The sequence below is a fragment of the Aptenodytes forsteri genome, unplaced genomic scaffold, assembly GCF_000699145.1.
Source record: "Aptenodytes forsteri isolate BGI_AS27 unplaced genomic scaffold, ASM69914v1 Scaffold434, whole genome shotgun sequence".
NCBI lineage: Eukaryota > Metazoa > Chordata > Aves > Sphenisciformes > Spheniscidae > Aptenodytes > Aptenodytes forsteri.
This window is the reverse complement of record NW_008795183.1, coordinates 205837-227527: the sequence shown is the minus strand read 5'-3', so window position 1 is coordinate 227527 and position 21691 is coordinate 205837. Positions and strand designations below refer to the sequence as shown.

Here is a 21691-nt window from a genome sequence, read left to right as displayed (position 1 = left end):
CACCATCCCTGGAGACGTGTAGATGAGGCGCTTAGGGACATGGTTTAGTGGGCATGGTGGTGTTGGGTTGACAGTTGGACTCGATGATCTTAGAGGTCTTTTCCAACCTCAATGATTCTATGATTCTATGATTCTAAGTTATAAGGTACATCTGGCTGCTTCAGGCAGTGATGGTTCAGCACTATTAAGGAGAACATCAGCTGTACAATTAGCCGTACTACATTTGTGCCTGTAATATATTTGCTTGTAGAACTGACCTGTAGCAGAAGCCCTAAAATAAGTATTCAAAGGGGCTGGAAAGCTTTAAAGCTTTCCACTGAAACATGTTGAGTTTGGACTAGAACCAAGAGAGGGAGCACAAGCAGTTTTCTGCTCTTACTGCAGAGAGCAATTGAAGATAACCTGGAGAAGTAAGCATGGATTTATGTAGGAAAAGTTTGATGTTGGGGCTGTTCTTCCTGAAGGCTGTCAGTTCTTTGGGCCATCCATGAAGATTCAAGAGGTATCAGAAATTGCAGAGAGGATGACAGGATGATCAGTCTCAGCAAAACTACAGACCAGGAAATTCTTCAGGCATCCATGACTTCTGCACTGCCGACTCAGGGACAGACTAGATCCTCAGCTGCACCTGTTGCCATTTCACGGGCAATAGAAGAATCAAAGTAAAACTGGATCCTTTGGCATCTCTTTCAGCAAACACAGTCCTGGCCATCTGGAAAATAGGATTCCCGTGAGGCAGTGCTAAGATCACGTCCTTCCATGGACACTGGAAGACTTCCTAATTTATATTAAGGAACTCAGCACTTCTACTGAAATCAAAGCCTGGAGCACTGGCTGAAGCCTTCAGGTTGTCAGCATTAACATCTAAATACACCACTTTCAAACCTATCCTACATACAAACTTACAGTTTAGCACTGAAAGTGCTAAAAGAACGCTTTCAAGGATAAAACTTTGGTGACATTTACTGTCACCCCATGCTGTCATTTTAAAGGCATAAGCAATATGGATGAACCCTGCAATGCACTGCCAAAAAGGATTTAGAAAACATCTTTTCTCTCTGAAGAGCAACTTGAAAAACACCGTAAAAACCATTGTGTAACATCTCAGTGTCTCCTGTATCAAATCATGATATAAAAGTTTTTTATATTTGTTACCAGTTCTCTGCAAATTCTGTATTAGAGGCAACTATCTTCTTTCAGCCCTTTGCTTATAGTAAGAAACAATAATACTGTTTATTATTGTAAGCTTAATTCCACCTTTGTTGATACAGACTGCTGTCCTATTATCCTTTAATGGTAATTCACAGGTGGAATAGAGAATAGATTGGCCTTCGGGAAAGAAACATAACTTACCAGTAATTAGTCTTCTTTAGGATGCATGGTCTATAAATAAATCTGTTCTGAGGGTACACCTACACCTTATCACTCCAGACTGCAGAGATTTTCCTTTTGCAGTAACCATGGAGGACGTATTCATACGGTTGTCATCACCTTTGGCACAATGGCATGAAAAACATAGCATGCCATAAACCGTTTTAATTCTTTCTCAGCCACAGAGACACCATCTAAAACATTGAAGGAAACCCTGCTAATAGAGCTCAGGATGTCTTCTTTCTTTTTTTCACTCAAATTATTATCCACGTTTGTTCACACTGTGCGACTTTATACAATTACCTGCCATAAATTGTCTAGCAGAGGTTCTTGATGTCCCTCATGCAAACAGCACTTCTAGATTGACTCTACCAAGTGCTGTGGCAGCTCTTCAGGCAGCTCATCAGAGATGGCACAGTGCCTGGGGAAAGAATGGTAGAGATATAGCAGTTCAATAACTCAACGGTCTCACAGAAGCTGTATACTCAGTTGGAAGTATCAATTCCTAAGTTTTATAGCAAATACTGCAACACCCAACCATCCATTTAGATAACCACTGGATCTGTCAGAGGTATACACAGTCTGTATGTTCTGAGAAAGTGTGGACGACAAATACAAGGAGAGCTCTTTTCCTATTAAAGATACAAAATAAGGCATGTTTCTTAGAAGCATAAAGGAACGTGAAGGAAAACATAAATAAATCAAAGTGACACTAGGACACTACCTTCAGCAAAAATGATGGCTGCATCTTAAGAGATGGTCTGTCTTTGAAGAATAAGGTCAAAGAAGGAACAACCACAGGGATATGAATTTCTCTCATTTTTCTAACAGAGGAGATGACAACAAAGAAAGCCACCTTTATGGAGAAGGAGAATCCATGAGAACGTGGAACACCAAATTCAAATTCCCATAACTCACTGGCATGGCAGAGGGAAACATCTCGATAATCTGAGAGCTCAAGGCTGAGACGGATGTTAAATTGACTTCAGTTAAGGGTAAGGAACTTACAACAAAGGACCAGACTGCTTCAGTTTGAGCAGGTAAGTCAGAACAGTCTGAAATGATGGGAAGGGAAGAAAGATCAACAAACTCATCAACCCAAAAGCCTAACCTAGTTAATAACGTGAATTCCCTTCCATTACTTATAAGGCTGTCTCTGACTAGAGAGAAATATTGAGTGCTGAAAGAGTGAGCCTTCCTGCATCTGCAGCATGGAGAAAAGCATTTCAAGACTGAGATGAGCCGAACAGCCCACGTTCTGCAATAACAGGTACCGGAGTAGCAGCAGAAGTCTATTTGAGAAAGGGATTAGGCCTTGATATTAAAATTCTGTTCCATCACTGCAGTGGGCATCCTTTGTGCTGCCTTACCTTGACTGAAACTGGCAACAAAGGTCCTGGAGGATATGCTTTAACCACACTATCGGGGAATTGTCCAAGAGGCAGCCTGATCGCTGAACTACCCTAATGAAAGCATTGAAGACACATGAAAGAGTGTTCAGGAAAGACTGAGATTAGTGTTGTGGGACACAAACTGATCTATATCAAAGACACACCACTCCTTATCCACTGGTAGAGCTGAGACAGAGTTTTTGCAAAAGTTGGGGAGGGCCTGGTAGATGAACTACCAATGAATGAGTCCAGTTCTCTGTGCCCCTCTGCCAAGGGCTAATCAAATTCTGGAAGAAAGAAAGAAAACCTCTGCACACCCTCTCCATGTTAACAAGTTTAAAAAAGGATAGTTGAGTGGTGAAGTCCTCACTTGAGTGAACACCTTTAGGTATGATGGAAAGCCTTGCATGCAGTTCAGATGAAGTGGAACTCCATGATACTGATGTGAAGCTTCCAGTCCTTTGGCCAGTCCCTGTTTGATCCTGTTGCCCAGACTGTCAAACCCAGAGAGAACACATCTAATGCTACTTCTTGGAAAGCTGGAGAAAATTTAAGGGTCATTCCCCAGTGGAAAATACCTTGATGCTGCTACCACAAGAGATAGCTTTCATACCTCAAGAACAGCAATGCTGACTTAGGGACTTTGTGCCGTAATCCCTTGGTCACTTCAATTGGTGAGAGGTCCTGCCTTCATCTTAACATGATGGGAAGTTTAGGGGGAAGTGCCTCCTTGAGCACAAGTCTTAGGACAACCATTTCTGGTTGCGTCAGAATGAAAGCCCTTCACTGGTGCCAAGAATGGTGGCAAGTATTCCAACTTGGCCAATATTAGCATTTTGCGGTTTTGGCCTCACAGATGAGAAGAGGCTTTTGTGGATTCTCAGGCTACTGTCTAAGCTTCTGATGCCCTCCCATTCCACTTTTAAAAGCATGGCAAAGGGATCACACAGGCGCATGCCTTATGCTGAGGCAGTAAAGGCATCTCTTATACAGGTGACAAGATATAATTCAAATCTCACAGATCAGACAAGGCAAGAAGGTAATCTCAAAAGAAGACACTGATGAAGATTACATGAACAAGAAATAACTTGGTTGGCTGTTGCAAAAAACTGAAATAGCTCTAGATAATGTCTGTCAAATATAACGTGCTGAGAATAAGAGAAGATGGTTGCAAGTGCAGGTACCATGAAGAGCGAACATCCCCCAACCTGAGCAATAAGGTCCACGTAAACCCAGGACAGGACAACCACTTAAAAAAAAGTATTTAGAAGATTTTTATTAGTGGAGCAGGAGACATAACACATTCATTTTTACTCTTCCTTAACCCTGTGGGCTGAAAATAAATACTTTTTCAGAATGACAAAATGAACTTTAAATGCAACTAAATATGGCCTATTGCATAAAAATGTGCCATCAATAGCAGTCTCGTTTCAGAATAGAAGTGCACTTCAAAATCAATATTGAAAGGTTTACATCTACTATAGTAAAACAGGCTGCTAGGTTAGTTTGCCTTTTTTTTTTTCCCTTATGAAATCAGATTCGCTCCTACATCTTGTGACCCTAAATTTGCTCTCCCCAGAACCCATTGCTTCTAAGTCTCCAAAAGGAGTGCTGTTACCGAGTCTCATGAATTTTCACCCATCAGCGTCTCCCAAATTCTATCAGCACTGACAGAAAATTTCACGTTCCACCTTGAGAACACCTACAGGAAAATGTAATTACTCCTTTATTTTATTTTATTTTTTAATGGCGAGTGCCTCATGCTCTCTATTGCTTTGGCCAAATCTAGGTCTGAAAGCACGGTAGGGCTGTTCCACAGGTAGCACAGTGGAAGCTTGTGATCACTTTCTTCTTGTGCAGAACAGCTACTCCTGAACTTGGAGTGGCAAATTATAAAGACTGGTTAATGTTAGGGCCACACGCTCAGCAATAAGCTACTTGTGACATGAACCAAGTTTTCACTTTGTACCAGTTTAGTGCTTAGTGCAACGAGGCTCTGGCTTTTAACATACGCTGCTACAATGCTACAGTTATACCCTGTCGAGCCAAATTAATCCCTGATGAAATACTAACTTTAACTGGATTTCAGTGCAGTCATAGGGTCTCTCACAGATACAAACTGTGTAAGTGACAAAGTTACTCAGGACCCCATTTCTCAGCTTCAAATAATGTGCTAGTGTAAGAGAGAGTATTACATCTCTGGTGAGCAGTGAGGACATCACGGAGCATTCTGGATCTTCCAGTGATTGTGAATTGATGGAGTTTCAATTAAATACAAGGAAAAGAGATGTAGGTATGCAGCTTTGTTTCTTAATTTCAAGATGGCAAACTTTGCCAAATGTTATTTTAGAAAATAGCCTGAACTCAGGGACTTGAACATGAAGATGCCTGTCATTTTGTCAAGTTAAAAAATCACTAAACATACAGTGTATATATAAATATGTATAAAAGTATAGTATATTCCAGACAAAAGTATCTTATTTAGTATTTCTTCACGGACTTCATGCAAGAAGTAGGTACATACTGGTGACATTTCTTGATGACATGAAGTTGAGACATACAACTAATGCAGGAATCAATCAGGATACCACACAGGAAGACAAGAACACCTTAATGCTTAAGATTAACAGAAATAGGTTATAATTCAGTAGCACCTGATGTGCAAGGTCATACACTTTAGAATTACTAACAGTTATCTCTATTATCATCCAGGGATCTCCTTAGCTGGACAGGACAAGCAGAAGACAGATGAAAATACTTACTGACAAAGGATGACTGTGAGCCACCAACCTAATATGCCTGTGAATACATGTGATTCTAGGAGACCGCAGACAAATTATTTCCAGCAGCTGTGTCATCGTACAAAGTCCTCATAAGGCAGCATTTAAAAGCCTGCATATAATTCTGTGTGGAAAGATTAGGAAAAAGACATTCACAGGGTATCGGATGGGGATATCTAAAATCCTGGGGGAAAGAGAAGCTGCCTTCTGAGAGGCGACTCGGAGAGCTTGGCTGGATGATCCTATTTATCAAAACTGAGCTGGGAACACGGTGGCAGTTTCTGAAGTCACACCATTGAGTCCAGCGGAGGTTCATCATGCTGGTCAGGGGCTGGAGCACACAGTATACGAGGAGAGGCTGAAGGAACTGGGTTTATTCAGCCTGGAGGAGAGAAGGCTCAGGGGAGACCTTATTGCAGCCTACAGCTACCTGATGGAAGGATACCAGAGAAGACAGGGCCCGACTCTTCTAAAGGGTGCACAGTAATACGATGAAAGGCAATGGATATTGTTGGAACATGGAAGATTCTGATTAGACATAAAGAATTTTTATTTTTTTACCCATAAGGATTGTCAAATATTGGAACAGGTGCCCAGAGAGGTTGTGGGATCTCCATCCTTGGAGGGTGTCCAACTTGAAATGGCCCTGAGCAACCTGATCTGATTAGGCCTGCTTTGAGCAGGGGCTGGACTAGATGAAATCCAGAGGTCCCTTGCAACCCAAATTATTCTATGAGTCTATGAAAATGTATTAAAAAGGAGAGGAAAAAAACCCCACTAGTTAAACCTAAAAAATATTGCCACAAAAAAAAGACCATAGTTCACCTTAGGGAGAAAAATGAGCAGGTTTACAATCAGAAAAGTTCTTAAACAGTAAGGACAAAGATCTACTTACCTTTGAAATAAAATTAGATCAATTTATGAAATGGAGCGGAATGAAAAGGACTGGACTAGCAACCCTGAAATGCCACATCCCTATGATCTGTGTTGATGCTTAGTTGTGACAATCCTAAATCTATTTTTGAAATTTAGTATTTCCGAATCACTGATGAAATTTTTACATAAACGCACAGAACAGTGAAGGAATATGTACCAATACAACAATTCAGCGTATTTTTCCCCAGTATGAAATACTCAAAAACCACAGAAAGAATTTCACTGGTACTTGCAGCAGAAGAGCAGCACGCACAGCCCCACTGCCAGGGCTGCCAGAATGAGAGCACCGAGTGCGAGCACCACGTGGGACAGGACAGACTGCTGTTGCCCACCACCAACGTAATTCAGCCTGCAGCCTACCTCTGAGCTGCCCTCCAGAGTGGGTCCACGTGCTAAGTGAATCGGTCTAGGAAACCAGATTCTTCTCCTACGGACAACAGATTAAGCTTCTCATACTGTGTTTCTGGAGACGTTTCTCTGCAGTCAGAGGAAAAAGCACGCCTTGGTTTCATAGTGAAGTGCATCACTCTATGCAAGAAAATAGTTCCTTGGCAAAAACTTAATTTTGTTGGTTTAGTCTTTCTAGTTCAGCAGAGAAAGCTTCGCATGTGCTTCAGCTGAATGGGTAAGTATTCAAAACAGAGCAGTTATACTCTTTGCACGTGACATTATGAGAAAATTACCTACACCAGTCTGGAGAACGGTATTCTGCACTTTCCACAAGGGCTGCTGCTCCTCGGTGACTGAAAAGTTTAACAGATGCTCTTGTGAAAGCCTATCTGCCAGGTGAAACTGAGAGCTTTTGCTTTGGCTGCCTCTCAAACGCAAGACTACAAAATGTTTTCTGGTAAAGTTCAGATGGGAGAGGTTACTCACAAATTGCCTTTGTCATCACTCAGAGAAGAACTGTCTCTGGCTGGAAATATTTCAGAGATATTTATTGTATTCTGAAAACCTCGTTTTATTTCTAACTTATTTACAGTTAAACATTCAGAATCATAAAATATGAAGTATAAAATATTTAACAAAATAGATGCAGTTCATGTTGTTCAGATGCACCATAGATATATGATGAAACAGTAAACAGCATAGGAATTTCCTGATGGTCCTCTCTCTCATTTACCAGGGAAAGGAGGGTGGAGACCTGCCCTACACATTCTGGTCTGACCAGTATGGCATCAACCTTTTGTTTCAGAGAGAACGACGACACTCTGATTTCTGTGTCCTCCGTCTTCCACAGTTACCTTCACTATCTGAAATGCAACACTGTAACGTTCAATACATCAGATACCCTCTGAAGTTGGTATTTTCAATACTTTTTCTTTTTTTTTTTTTTAATATAGAACTTCCTAGAAAAGAAGAATCAGGTAATTCAGGCCGTATGAACAAAAGAGTCATTTATTATATATATATACTCTAGTAAGTTATAATAGTCTCTTGGATTTTAAATGTCTTTTTGCTATTTTCAATGCTTAAAAATTATAATTTTAAAACATTAAATATTATGTTATATACATTATGATTTAATTTCTCATTTCTAAACATGGAGCATTCTCCAAGTGAAAACCTGGATGAAACAGAAAACAACTTCATTGACATAACAGGCTTTAAAAGTTCACTTCATACGACCATAGATTTGACTATATGAAAAATAGCCAAACATCAATTTGCTCCTACATGGGATTTTTTCTGTTCATTTTTCTGGTCTTGGGGAGGGGTTTTTTTTTGGCTTTTGTTTTTGTATAAACGGAAGGACAGATCTGGTCATTACTTTTGTCAGTGTTCAGTATTTTAACTTTTTTTTTAATCTCATACCTATTTTATATAAAATAACAAAATATACAGAGAAAGCTGAGTTTGTTACATTAGTTCATACACATACAGTAAATAAAAGTTTTTTATGTATGGCTTTGCAAAGGTAGATTATGAAGTGACTTTTGTGTTTTATTTGTTTAAAAGCATTTTAAGAGAACGTGTTAGTGTGCTTACAATAGCGGCCATGGTAGTCGAATGTCGAGCCAAGAGTTTAATGCTAGGATCACTGGAGGTTTTGCCTGACACTGCTTCTGCAGCCTTCAGAAGACAAATGTAGTTGATTACAACCTCGTCTATTTTAGCTATAATTTCCTGCTGCTGTGTTTCAGAGTTCATGACTTTAACTAAACGCATGCAGGCTTCTGTTAAGCAACAGAGTACTTGAAAGCTGGAAGTCATAGCTAAAAGCATTTCCTCAGGGCTTTTATCAGCCATGGCCATTTTCCTGCAGGCACTTCCCAACTGTCTCGATTCCATAGATAACAGTTGTTTGTACTTAGAAAGTTTAAGGTCATATGTTTCTGGATGTAAATCTTCTCTCTTGCCCATACTTGCTCGGACCAGTGAGAGTAGCTCATTGGCATCCTTTTGTGCTGCAATAAATCCATCAGGCATTGCATACGTCTTCTCTTTCATCACATTTATTCGTGTGATTCGTGCATCGAAGGCCACGTCGTTGAGATTCACATCAATTTGGCCACCTTGGATGTCAGCACTGCTCTTCTCATGCGCATTGACTGCCTCATCTTGCAGGGGCTCGGCAGCTTTCGGGGACTCCAAGACTTTCTGCTCATTTTCACTGGAAAACGACTGACCGACTGGTTCTGCGAGCTCACACGGGAGCTGCGGTTCGAAGAGACATGAGAGCTGATGGCTGTCTCCATCATCTTCATCATCATTGTCATCGTTTCCTCTGCTTAGGAAACAATAGCTAAAGGGTCCATGACACCTCCAGGCGCTGGTGTCCAGCTTCCGCAAGGGCAATGTTCGACACTGCTTGGAGTCCTTCTGACCGGTGCCTGTGCCCGAACACCTCTTACTGTCCTTCCTATCAGTGCTGACGTACACACAACTCTGGGAATAACTTTTTGACAGCTTTTTGCCCAGGGGGAGTTCCACCCTTCTCTCTGACTTGGATTCGTCCCTTCGGGTGATGTCCAGGCATTTCAAGCTGGCTGCGGCTGCCTTCTTTTCAAACAGCATCTCAATGCCTGCAGATCCTCCAATGATGCTGCTGCTGCGTCTCAGCACTTTCCTGTTGTGCGGCATCCTGAGGCTTCCTCCTATCATGTCATATGGCCGTAAACTAACTGTTGCCCCACAAGCCTGATTTACTTTGGGAATGTCACAAGAGTCTTGATTTTGACTTGGCACCTTTGATTCTGATAGCATGGATGATAGCATGATGGAGTCAGCTAGAGGCTGTCTAGGAAAAGCTGTAGGCATGCCTCCTTGTCTTCCCTTTTCAGGCTCTGTGAAAGCTACACTAGGGGTAGTAGAAGAGCAGACAGAATAATTAAGCATCACCCTGATAATATTCAGAGACTGAACTTTTAAATATCTTTAACAGTCAGGACAAATGGATTCTTGGTATTTCCCAGTGGTCTCCATTCCTCAAAATATTTCACAAAAGATTCACTGCTAGTTCCTCATGTCTTTTGTATTTCAATCTATCAACAACTTATGAAGAGTTAATTGTTCATTCCACCACAGCAGACTCGTTTAAAAAAAGGAACAGAAAATCATCTCTAAAACTTCCTAAATCTCCCCCAATATATGGATTGGATATTTTCTATTAAATAATGAGATGAATATTTTCAGATTAAAAAGCCTCCTTTAACTATACCTGAGAGGGTATGGAAAGCGGTATTCATGGTAATTTTGGTTTGCTTATGTGGTTTTTTGGCAGAGAAATAACAGTTCTCATTCTTGCTCCTAGTCTGTTCCACTTTCGGATTTTCATGTGTTCACACACTATTGTGGGTTGCCACCCAGGAAGAGGGAAACATTTAAAACCCAACTGAAAGCATTTCCAATGCTACCTCTGAAAAACCGCATTTTTTTGTAGAGGTAAGTTCATAAAATCTCTTGAAATTGGAACTGAAAAATGCGGTAATGGTTCTATATGTAAATTATTCTTTAAGGAAGCACCTACTATCAGATGGTGAAGTAAACACATGCTTAATAAGATAGTGACATTTTCTCATCCTTACATTTAGAGCTTTTTATTCATACTGGCATGTTTTTGACAATCTGCTAAAATAGCATATAAGATACATAATAAATGAATCACAGTTTTTCCTCTCCTACATTAATATACCTTGTGAAGTCATCTCATAGTCTAACAAGTATCCTGGAACTCAAGTGACTATGGATTTTGGAGAGGCTTCCAAAGGGTGGAAGAGAGGCCTCTCCATTAATGTCCCCCCAAATATTTTTAACTGTAATGAGAGGTTTTAAAAAAAATTAATCTTTGTAAGCAGCCCATAAAAACATCTCAACATGCACAAGTAAATTGCATAGATACACCAAAAGTCTAATCCCACTGTCTGCCACAGCTTGACGATGTAGTTTCAGGTAAAGATAATGCAAACATCACACCTCGTCCTCAACCTTAACATGTAGCTTTAAAAACAAACATAAGAAACACTTTATTACTGCTGTACCTGTAGTTTCCTTTATCTTGGGGATCCGATGACATCCTTCTCTCAAAGTGCCGAACAGTGGTTCAGCATTAATTGCTGAATGCACGACAGGCACCGTCATTCTGTGACAGACGGCTTCAGGCTGCTGGTGCAGGTCCTTGTATGTCGTTCCATGGTTTGGAAGAATGGCAGCTCTTTCATCTGCTGGAATATAGGCAATGCCCTTCACTGATGGGTCAGAGATAATGTGCTTAACATCAGAGGTACAAAGAGGAGATTCAACGGGGGTAGCACACGTGCTACTGCCTGTGCTGCATCCTGCATCCACTGAAGAGCACTGAGAGCTTTGCAGTGAGAAATGGCCTTCACTTTGCAGAGATGACATGCGCTTAGCCAAGTGATATTCACAAAGTCTAGCCACACTCTGCTCAGCTTCTGGAAGCTTTGAAGGATGGTCATCTGCAGATAAATCGGTATCTTCTGCGTCATTCAGGTCTTTGGCTGAAGACACGGGAGTCATATCTGACAGAAAGTTTTCACCTTGGCTAAGCCCCGAGGTATCATCCTGATCCACCTCAGGATCCACTTCATCCTTACAGTCAGTTTCTGTTTTACCAAGGACAGGAACTCTTGGAAAAGTCTTCCCGTTCACTGTTTCTGGGCTTGGCTTATCTGCTGCCCCATCATCGGCAGCGTACCATCTTTGGCGAAAGGCAGTTCTCTCCACATTAAAAGTGCTTAGGCGTTGACCGTCTCTTGCTGAAAGAGTTCCAAATTTAGCTTTTAGATCTTCATCAGTCTCTGCTTTTTTAGTTCCCTGTTGCTTTTTCACAGTAGCATTGCCATCAGAGGGTGCTTTTACTTTGCTGTCTGTCATCTTACTTTTCCTTTTACTAGTGCAAGAATATACCAAGGATCCCATGTGCAATTTGCTAAAATAATCAGTGACAGATTTTGTTTCCATGGTCTCTGGCTCCATTTCCATGTTATCTGAATGAAGAATCTGCTTTGAAGGCACAACTTTTGACTGTAGCTCTGCAGCCTGACGACCAGCCAAAGGCTGGGAGGGCTTCATGCCTGGCCCTCCAGCCTGATTCTTAGCGATGGGAAACTCAGTCTGCTCTTCCACAAGGGGTTGGTAGCCTTCACTTGTGGTCAAAAACATACGTGCAGTGTTTTCTGATTGTTTCTGTGCCGCGGCTAGTTCAGAGCTTTCAGTCATTTCAGAGGAATTTGTTTCATTGCCAGAATCTGAAGATGACTCAGGGCTATATGCTCGCAGGATAGCTACACCTGCAAGCCACAAAAAATAAGAGTCAATTAAATGACAGCAGCTGAAGCACCTGGATAAGTGACAAGCAAAGGGGGTGTGTTAGAGAACAAAAATATGCTTGGTAAGAATACTCTGATTTTATTGCACAGTTCCCAGGACAGGTAGTTTAGTAACATAATGGTAGTTCCATTAAATAATATGGAATATGATGTATGCAAAATGATGGCAAAAAAAAAAAAGGAAAACCAAAAAACCCCCAACCCTCATGAAATGGAGTATCTCCAAAACTAAACAGATGAGATGGAATGATTTTCAATGAATAAATGTAACTATGGTGAAAGAACCTGAATTGTCATTCGTCTGCTGTTCTTCTGAAGCAGCCAAAGCTTCTAGGGCTTGAAGTGTAGAGACTACAGCATCATCTAGCCCCTTCTCACACTTCCCCTCTGTATTAGTAGGGACAGCATCGATAAGCGACACTGGAATGTCATCATTGCCTAGATTACTGGCTTGCTCCTTGTTGTCTCTAGGCTGCGTTGCTTGATTCTGAGAGTCTTCCTCATCTGAACTGTCCCTGAAGCCAGGTGGAGGAGCAGCAATGGCCATGTTTAAGGTATGCAATAGGAAATCATCTTCATTATCATCGCCTTCCGGAGGTGGAAGTGAAGTCAAATCAATAATGTCATCACTAGAACCAGAAAGGGTGAGAAGAGCAGGCCTATTGATTTCTCCTACCATAATGTCTTCTTCACAGCTTACTTCGTCTTCATCTTCGGCATCATCTGTGTTTTCTGCATAACAAATATCATGCAGCAAAGGCTCCTCTATCCCTTCTGCAGCTCCAAATATTTTACCATCGTTTATAGTTGCGTAAACAGAATTTGTAGCAAATTGAATGCTTTCAGCGTCTGGTGACAGCTCCAGGCCTTTAATCTCATTGGCATTACTAATATAAATGGCTCTTTGTTTTTCTAGTACTTCTGGACTTTCATCCAAAAGCCTTTCATAGCCAAGAGTCTGGGGATTGATACCATCCAAGTTGTGATCTCCAAATATAAAGGAAACTTTTGCTCCCCTGGGGGAATCCTGTGCTTTCTTGCTAGATTCCAAACCTGAGAGTGACAGCAGTGAAGGCTGATTAAAATTTCTGCTTTCTTCTGCTTCAGTGGCGTCACTTTGCTTGGCCAGATGCTGATCAAATCCACCTGAATTATAAGTATTTTCTATGTACAGATGTCTGTGTTCTTTTTGACATAACAGACTTTCAGAAACATCCACAGTCTTCTGTTTTGGATCAGCAAAGGACATTTGAGTCTCTTGATCTCCTTCAGCCAGGAAAGTGGCAGGTTTTGGTATACAATTCCACTCAGAGGCAAGGAGATTATGCTTCCCCCTATTTTCAGTTCCTATAGCATGGTGAAATAAAATCAACATTGTGAAATCAAAGAGCAAAGTCATGTAATTTTTAAACAATAACTTGTCAATGCTGAGCAATAAACACTCTGAATAGGACAGCTAGGCCATCAAACGCTTCAGAAAAGCACTTTCAAACTCACTTCTGCTCTAAGTTAAATACCTGTTGATTCAATGACCTAAAGTTTAACTGGTGCTTTTGTACTTTAGTACAAAACTAAACCTCAGCTAGGTACAAATGCTATTCCAGGAACAGTAACACAAAACCAAATCTCCACCTGGTTTCTCCAACACCATATGTATTCTTACAGAAGATATATCCATATAAAAGCATGCATCTGTTTCACTAGAATATGAAAGACATTCATCACCTGCTTTATTTTACCATTAAGATGCTATCATAGGCTGAATATTAGAACATTATAAAGCTGAACTGATACACTGTGGTGCTAGGTCTGAGCCAGCAGTCAGATATCCTTTGGGATAGCTTTGTATTTATCTGGAGGTGCACTGGCTTAAGCTGGCTTCTGCTTTATACATTGGACCATCATTAACATACTGTGTAATGAATACCTGTTTCTCGGCTCCCTGTATTTTTCTTGTTGGCCATGTTAAATATTGAGCGCCTTGAGTCAACCAGCAGTCTATAGTATCCAGCTGTTAGGCAAGCAAGATTCATTGCATCTGATGACTCCATCAGTAGAGTAATAGGCTAAGAAGAATACAACCAAGTCTTGGTTAAGGCTGTTCCTCCTCAATCTGTTTGCCTACTGACAATACTACTACATGGAAGCAAAAGGAATTACATCACAGACACCACATTGAAAAATACACACAAGAACTTACTTTCCTCACTACCAATATAAAATGGTATCAAACATTCAGAAAAGATTGGAGTTGCAGTAAGGTAGAAGTCCAACTGGACATTTTAAGAGCTGATTTTGCTCTCTTTCTGAATGAAGCTAACCATTTTAAGACTCTTGCTGCATCTTTTTCTTGCATAGATATATTATTCTCGCCAAAGCACCCTTTACTGTTACTCTGAAACTGCCAAGGGCTAAGAACCTGGTACATTAGGTGCTGGAGTCCTGCAGTAGTATGGGAATCTGCAGCTTCCCAGAAAATGAGGTGCCCTAAGCACATGTAAAGAAGCAAAACACAGGAAGCAAACAGAGTCAGGGAAAGTTCAGGTTCAGAAAATACAGTAGTGAGATTAAAGCTATCCTTACACAGCAGTGACAGTGAATATTACAATGACAGCTTAAAAGATTTCAGTGTTTGTGTCCTGGCATTACCGAAAAGACAAGTGATGAAAAAATAAGCAGATAAACAGAGGCAAAGAGAATAGAGAAAGATCCTCAGAAGGGAGATCAGCAAAGAAAACAAACTCAAAGCATTTAGAAAAAAAGTTAGACCAAACAGAAAAATGAGAGACCTCAGAGCTTTGAAAAACCATGGCTGCCAGGCTAGCGAGCATTGAACCTGAGACATCCATGTGAAACATACTTTCTTTAATTCCCTTTTCTTTTGCCACAATATATAAATTTCTTTGCCTAAAACTTTTGTGCATGTCTCTAGCTTTTAACACCAAAAGCTGCTCTTCTCAAATTTATTTCAAGGTGGCTAGCCTCTACAGCTCCTAGAGAGGAAATAAAAATGAAGCTCTTACCATGACACACTGATAGGAATTACACCGTAGACAACCCATCTTATCACTCACAGTTTGTAGTGACTCATAGTTATGTGGACATTTGTGACAATTTATCATAATTTAGCATGCAGAGCCCACTGTCACAAGACAGATGCAGGGACCTGCATCATTTGTTCCAGGAGGAACATTACATGCAACAAGGACATCTCTCCAACTTACTCAACCCCTTACTAGTTAAAAGACAACTGATTCTGACGGAGGCTGTGGCCAAAACATAACTGATGATCATGGCTTACTACCAAACCCACAATAGGTCTGATAATTTTTTAAATGCCTGAGCTGCAGCATCTTAGGCCAAAACACCCCGGGTGCCCTGAATGTTGTATCAACATTTTTCAGCAACATGGAAATATTTATGCATTTTTTTCTTTAAAGTATTTTGTGCTACAGTTTGAGGTTCTATTCAATGCATGCTTCTTTCAAAGCATTCAACTATAGCTATAAAAGTTAACTATAAATTATTAAACCTACAATGGGCTAATTAATCTCTGTTCTTTTGAGTGACTACCAAAAACTAACATTTGAAATGCTGTGTTGATCTCAAATTTTCTGCAGTGATGGACAGAAATGGATGATGTCCACAGAAATCTCAGATTGCTGAGAAGAGTGCTGTGAACTACTGTTAATCTGCTGAACGGTCCTGTGACAACTAAACTTTTATTGCCTGCTTCTGTCAAGTGATACATGTTTGAGAAGATATTAAAAAGAACCAAAAATAAAATAAAAATTCAAACTGTTTATTCATTTATTCATTAGGAAAATATTGGCATATATGCCATGTATTGGCACACTCAGAGTCTGGATATATGAACCTGCTACCTTAGGGTAAGCCAAGGGATGAAAACATCAGTTGAGAATAGCTACCTGTGTGTGCCCGTATCTCTTACGCAGGACACAGTGACAACCCCTACTAGTGCCTCACAGAGAGGCAATTTTTTGTCAAATTTCACCCAGAGCCTCCTAGATTCATAATTTTAATGTTTGGCCAGTCTCTCTGGGTTTAAGATCACATCTGTCAAAATGCAAGGAGATGGGGATATACATGGTTTGCAATAAGACAGTAACAGTATTATAATATAAAACTACAATATCATGGTAATATATAACACTATGGCATACAGTGCTGCATTTTACATACGAGCAGATGGGAAGGATTTAATTTCTATATTACTTTCTCCGTCTGTAAAAAGGGGATAACAGCTTTCTTATAAGAGGCTACGAGTTTAGCACAGTAACGCAGGTAAAGTAGCCTGAGATCCTCAGGTGTTATCATCGCTAAGTAAGGTGAAAGAGACGCTGTGTTCACCAACCTGTACATTTCTCTTAAGTTGCTGTCAAAGAGCATCTAGATTAATTAACTTAAATACAGGAAAACAGTTCCAGGTCAATAAACCTAAAGCATTCAAATCAAAAGCTTAGTAAAATATTCCTTGTGTATGCTTTTTGCGTATAGCTAGGTAAGCAAAAAGAACCGTTAGGCTCTATTTATTTTCATAGAATATTTAAGTTTCAGGTATAATGAGAACTCTTCCCTCAATCTCTGATTATCCTGATTAATGCTCTGGACAGTCTATGAAGCCTTTCACTACAAAACCAAATAGAAAACACACCAAGAAGAACCAGGATAATATAATATACAAAACTCCACTCATTGCCACTAGATGCCACAGACACAGTGTTAAGCGGGATTCAAGAGAAATTAAATGACTACAGGTAGATGAAGAGCATCTATGAATATATTATGTAGGGTAAAACACTTAACTGGAATTATAAGGGTTAAGAAAAAAACCTTGCCTTATTACAGTTTATTTCATTGGTAACTGCTATGCGGTTACTTGCAGTGAACTTTGCAGATAAAACACTGGATTACAGGGGACACTGGTCTGATGCAGCTGGCGATTCTCTAATGGTAGTAATATTGTCTGTTACACTAGAAGGAGCTTCTAAGGGCTCAAGGAGCTTCAAAAGAAGGCCAATTTCATCATCGCCTCTTCTCACCGCGGAAATCAAGGAAGACAACAACAAAGTGAGTTGCATGGGGTCAGCCAAGAGAAAAATCAGAATAGAATACAAGTGCTGCAAAGCACCAGTCTGGTACACCGTAGGCCCCTCAAACGCCCAAGCCGTACTCTACATGCACTCTGACCACAAAAAAGCTAAAAACGCACCCTCAGGATGTTATTGGCATTAAAATGTTCAGAACAGTATAGCTTGATCAAATACTCAAATAAAGACAAAAACGTTATTTAAAGATATTCTATCAAGATAAATCAACAACAAACTTACTTTTACATCTAAGACGTGCAGCTCAACTCTAACACTGCTTTCGTCTTCTGTAAACATCTCAATCCTGTTCACGTGGCTGAAGTCTGCCAGGAGAGCCACCAGGTTTGTTTTGGTGTTTATCACATGACTGATTCCGTACCGTGGCCCTACTAACAGTGTCACTTCTGAACGCTTTTCTCCCTGCTTTAGCAGAAAAAGAAAAAAAGCAAAAGTAAAAATCATGATAGGTACTGCATAGTGACAGAAATCGCCACTGCCTTCTTTCATTTTCATGGAGCTACATTTGCATGGCATTTCTACATTGAAGATTATTATGTTTTTCTAAGAGACGATATAGAAGAGCATACTTGATTCATCATTGAAAACCAAAAGTAAAGGAATCTGCTCCTGGATGTTGACTGTACTGTAGTTTTTAAACGGACAGTAAGTTGGACAGACAGATGGATGGATGGAATCTGCTTCTGTTAAAAGAAAATCTTTGTCATCAGCAATTTTCCAGACTAATAATATTAGTATTCTGTAGTTAATTGGATGGTACTATTTGCCAAAAGGGTGCTAACCTACCTCTAAATCCTCAATTGGAATTATAAAAGGAATGTTATTTTCAAGATTAAAAGAAAAAAAAGTGATTTGGTTCAATTTAACAATTATTTTTTAAGTGTATGAATAGAACCTAAACTTCTAAAGAAAATTATATGGTCCAGCTTTTGCAAAAAGATATTTGGATAAAAAATCAAGAGAAGAGAGAGACTATTTCAAGAGAAATATTACCACTAATGTTGCCTTGAAAACACGCCCTCCATATAATCGTAGATCACTGAGGAACTTTAGATAATGCACCTTGGCTTGCAGAGCAGATAGCTGAGGAAGGAGAAACAGGGATAAGAGGTAGTGGTGGAAATCATCACATTACCAAATTCAGAAAGAAAATGTATTTGTGTAGTCTAAGGAGAATGGACTGCAATAACAGCTCTTCAGAGCCTGAAACTAAATCATTAGATGCTTGAGATTCAGATGAGGAGAAACAGTTTCATTCTTAAAATTAAGATCTTGCTTGTTTAGTTAAAATGCACCGAGGACTTGGGTATGGGCAGATCAGAGCACTGCAAGTACATTGTAACCGCCCCAATGAAGGGAAAATGTTAAACTACTCAATTAAACATCTGTTTATTCAGGGATTTCAAGGCTAGACAGCAGCTTTTCATTCATAATCACCATCAGTTCTTAAACATTTATGTACCTACACAGAGAAAGAGAACAAAGAATTTGCTTTTGTCAGCTCTGTGTATTACATTTTGCTAGGTACTTGTGGCATATGGCATATTATTCCACCTCATTACTGCATTTCCCATTTTTTTAAAATAAAACTCTTCCACTATATTTAGTAGGGAATAGATCTGAAAGCCAAATACAGTACACCAATACATATGATCATATTATGCAATACATGTCATAATTTATCTCCTTTTTCTCCTCTGAGCTTAAACTACCTACTTAAAAAGAAACAACTTGGAAATATTTTATGAGACTGAATGGAAACAAGAAACAGTTCATTTCACCCAGTTTGGACCCAAACCTTATACCTCCCTGGTGTAAATCCTTGTATGTGGACTTTCAAAAGATAAGATAAAACAAGCTCATCTCATTTGCTATTCTCATTTCAGCCATTAGATTTCTAATTCAAAACCTTATTTCATCTTGAACAGCATTTTAAGAGCCCCTATCCCAAGGTTTTTCTAGACACCAAGGAGGAAATTAATCTGGAGTAGAGCAACTAGTGGGAATGCTTCCCCTTCCCTTCACCAGGTGTTCAGCTGGGGGAGAAATACACAGGGGTTGTAAAAAATGGGAGAATCCTGAGAATGACAGGCTTCCCTTCATGCAGAGGGACAGAAGATCCCAGAAAGAAATCAGTTCCTGCGTTAGTACCTGCAAGTGGGACAGAAGGTGACGGTGAGCTCAGATGCTTTGTTTCTGAGACCTACCTGCTAAGAAAGCAGGTGGCCACACAACATATTTCCAAAGCTCAAACTGAAAAGAATGAAGCAAAACCAATGCAGTCTGCCTGCTGCAGGAAGGGCCTGTTGCAACCTCTCTTCTAACCAAGAACTGACACTGTATGCCACTGTCATCACCTGCAAGGCCTGCAGCAGCGATGGCTTCCAAAATAAACCCAAATTTACACTACCAGGATAAACAACAAGCAATTGGCATTATTTAGCTCCTGCTTCAGCAGTATAGGAGACGTGCAGTGCTTCAGTCAAAAAGGTGGCCTTTCTTCCCGAGCATTGCAGGTCAAACACATAGAGCTACGTTCACAGTCATGATGTGATCTGAAACCTCCCAACAGGATTTCTGCTGATCACAATGAAACTTAGCTCAGGCACCAGGTGTTTTGGGGTTTCTCTGTTCAGAAACAAAATGTCATGAAGCAGGAGTCAACTCATTTGGTGTCTCAACTAGTCACTCTTAGGTTCTTTTTATAGCCCATGGAGAGAAACAGGCATTTCTAGGACGCAAGTCATCTGACCTATTTTTGGTTCCTAATGTGGGTGGGATGAATCGCTCCCTAGAAATGCCTATTTCTCTCCATTGACTACAAAGAGACACTAGATGACTTGCATAAAGAAATCTCATTATGGTGTCTAAAACCAGCCTCAGCTGTATGCATGTAACAAAGGCACTTCTCAGAGACCTTGTCTTCTACATGTTTTTTCCAGCTGAAGTTAAACCTTAGTGCTAAGAAAAGCATTTTACAATAGCAAGGAGGGTCAGTTACTGTAAGGAGCATAATCTATACAGTTAGATCTTGGCCAGCAAAAAGTCTCTATCTATAGCATAATAGAAAACAATCCTGAAAAACAGCATTTATGTCAGGCCCATAGGTTAATGTGGTTCAGATCTGAGCATCAGAGAGAGAACAATAACTTTCGTAACAAGTCTGCCATTAATAGGAAGCACTAAATGAATTAAAAATATGTATCTTTATCATACATGAAGCATTAATAACCAGTTTTCTGGCATTCTCAAGATAAGAAGATAGTTTAGTTGGGGTATAATTAATTATTTTTAATTGTTCTTGGCTATGTTGTACTGAGCACCGAAAGTTAAATTGTCTATATTCTCTGAAAATATAATGGCTAGGTGTTTCTCCGAAGGATTACGTTTAAATGTTTCCCATGCACGCCACCCTTTCTGTTCTTTAAAACATATTTTCCATTAAGATGCAAATGTAATACCTTTTTACCCGGAGGAACTAGGTTTTGATTTGCTTTGACAAGGTGTGAAAGTGCTTTCTTTATGTTCTTTTCTTTCATGCTTTGCAGCACAGCAGATGGAAGAAAAGTCTCTAATCCCCATTCTTTTCTGCAATAAAAGGCATACATTTAATTTCACATTCCTGTGATGATTGTTTATCTAAAGACTGGTGACTATGATGCCAAGTGAGTGAACGCCTGAAAACAGGAGGAGAGTTGACCAAGTCCAGAGTTTTGCAGTAACACATTATTTTCTATATTCGAACTATATATTACTTATGAAAAAGATGCTTTAAAATTATATATAATCTTTCTTCTATCCCTTCTATATCTTCCATCATGCCTTTCAGAAAAGAGGTTTAAAGTTTTTATGTTTAAAATCTATTCTGTATTGTTAAACACCACTTAATTACATAGGCAAGTACCATTATAGAATTAAAATCACAGAAGATTTAACAACATGATGTCAGATTTAATTTAATTTACTAAGGTTTTTTTGGAATATGCAAAACAGTCAACCGTTGTCTTTGTCACTTGTACTCTGGCGTTTCTTCCCCTCAAAAACAACCAATCCCCCTCCTTTTACCAAATACTCTTTTCTGCTTGAAGCACCCCTTTTGATAGAAGACTGACTCTTCACTTGTAAGTAATTATTTCTGCTGATTGATTAATATAATACAATATAACATGATCCTCCGTAAGGTGGATAAACTCTACAAGATTGAGTGTGCAACAGTTATTATTTGCATTCTGCAAGCAAACTAAGCAAAACCAACAAAAGTTTTGGGTTTGGGGTTTTGGTTTTTTTTTTTG

General features: G+C 39.8%; 1 protein-coding gene across 1 annotated transcript in view; it reads right to left on the bottom strand.

Moving 5' to 3' along the window:
• Positions 1-8422: 8422 nt before the first annotated feature.
• Positions 8423-21691, bottom strand: part of FRMPD4 (FERM and PDZ domain containing 4) — a 115243-nt gene continuing 101974 nt past the window's right edge. Inside the window, exons 10-16 of the mRNA XM_009278525.1 lie at positions 20861-20987; positions 18393-18482; positions 17622-17804; positions 14198-14336; positions 12556-13617; positions 10960-12231; positions 8423-9774 (exon numbers count right to left, since the gene is read on the bottom strand). Coding sequence (XP_009276800.1) covers positions 8423-9774; positions 10960-12231; positions 12556-13617; positions 14198-14336; positions 17622-17804; positions 18393-18482; positions 20861-20987 — 4225 coding nt within the window. The remainder of the gene's footprint in view (positions 9775-10959; positions 12232-12555; positions 13618-14197; positions 14337-17621; positions 17805-18392; positions 18483-20860; positions 20988-21691) is intronic.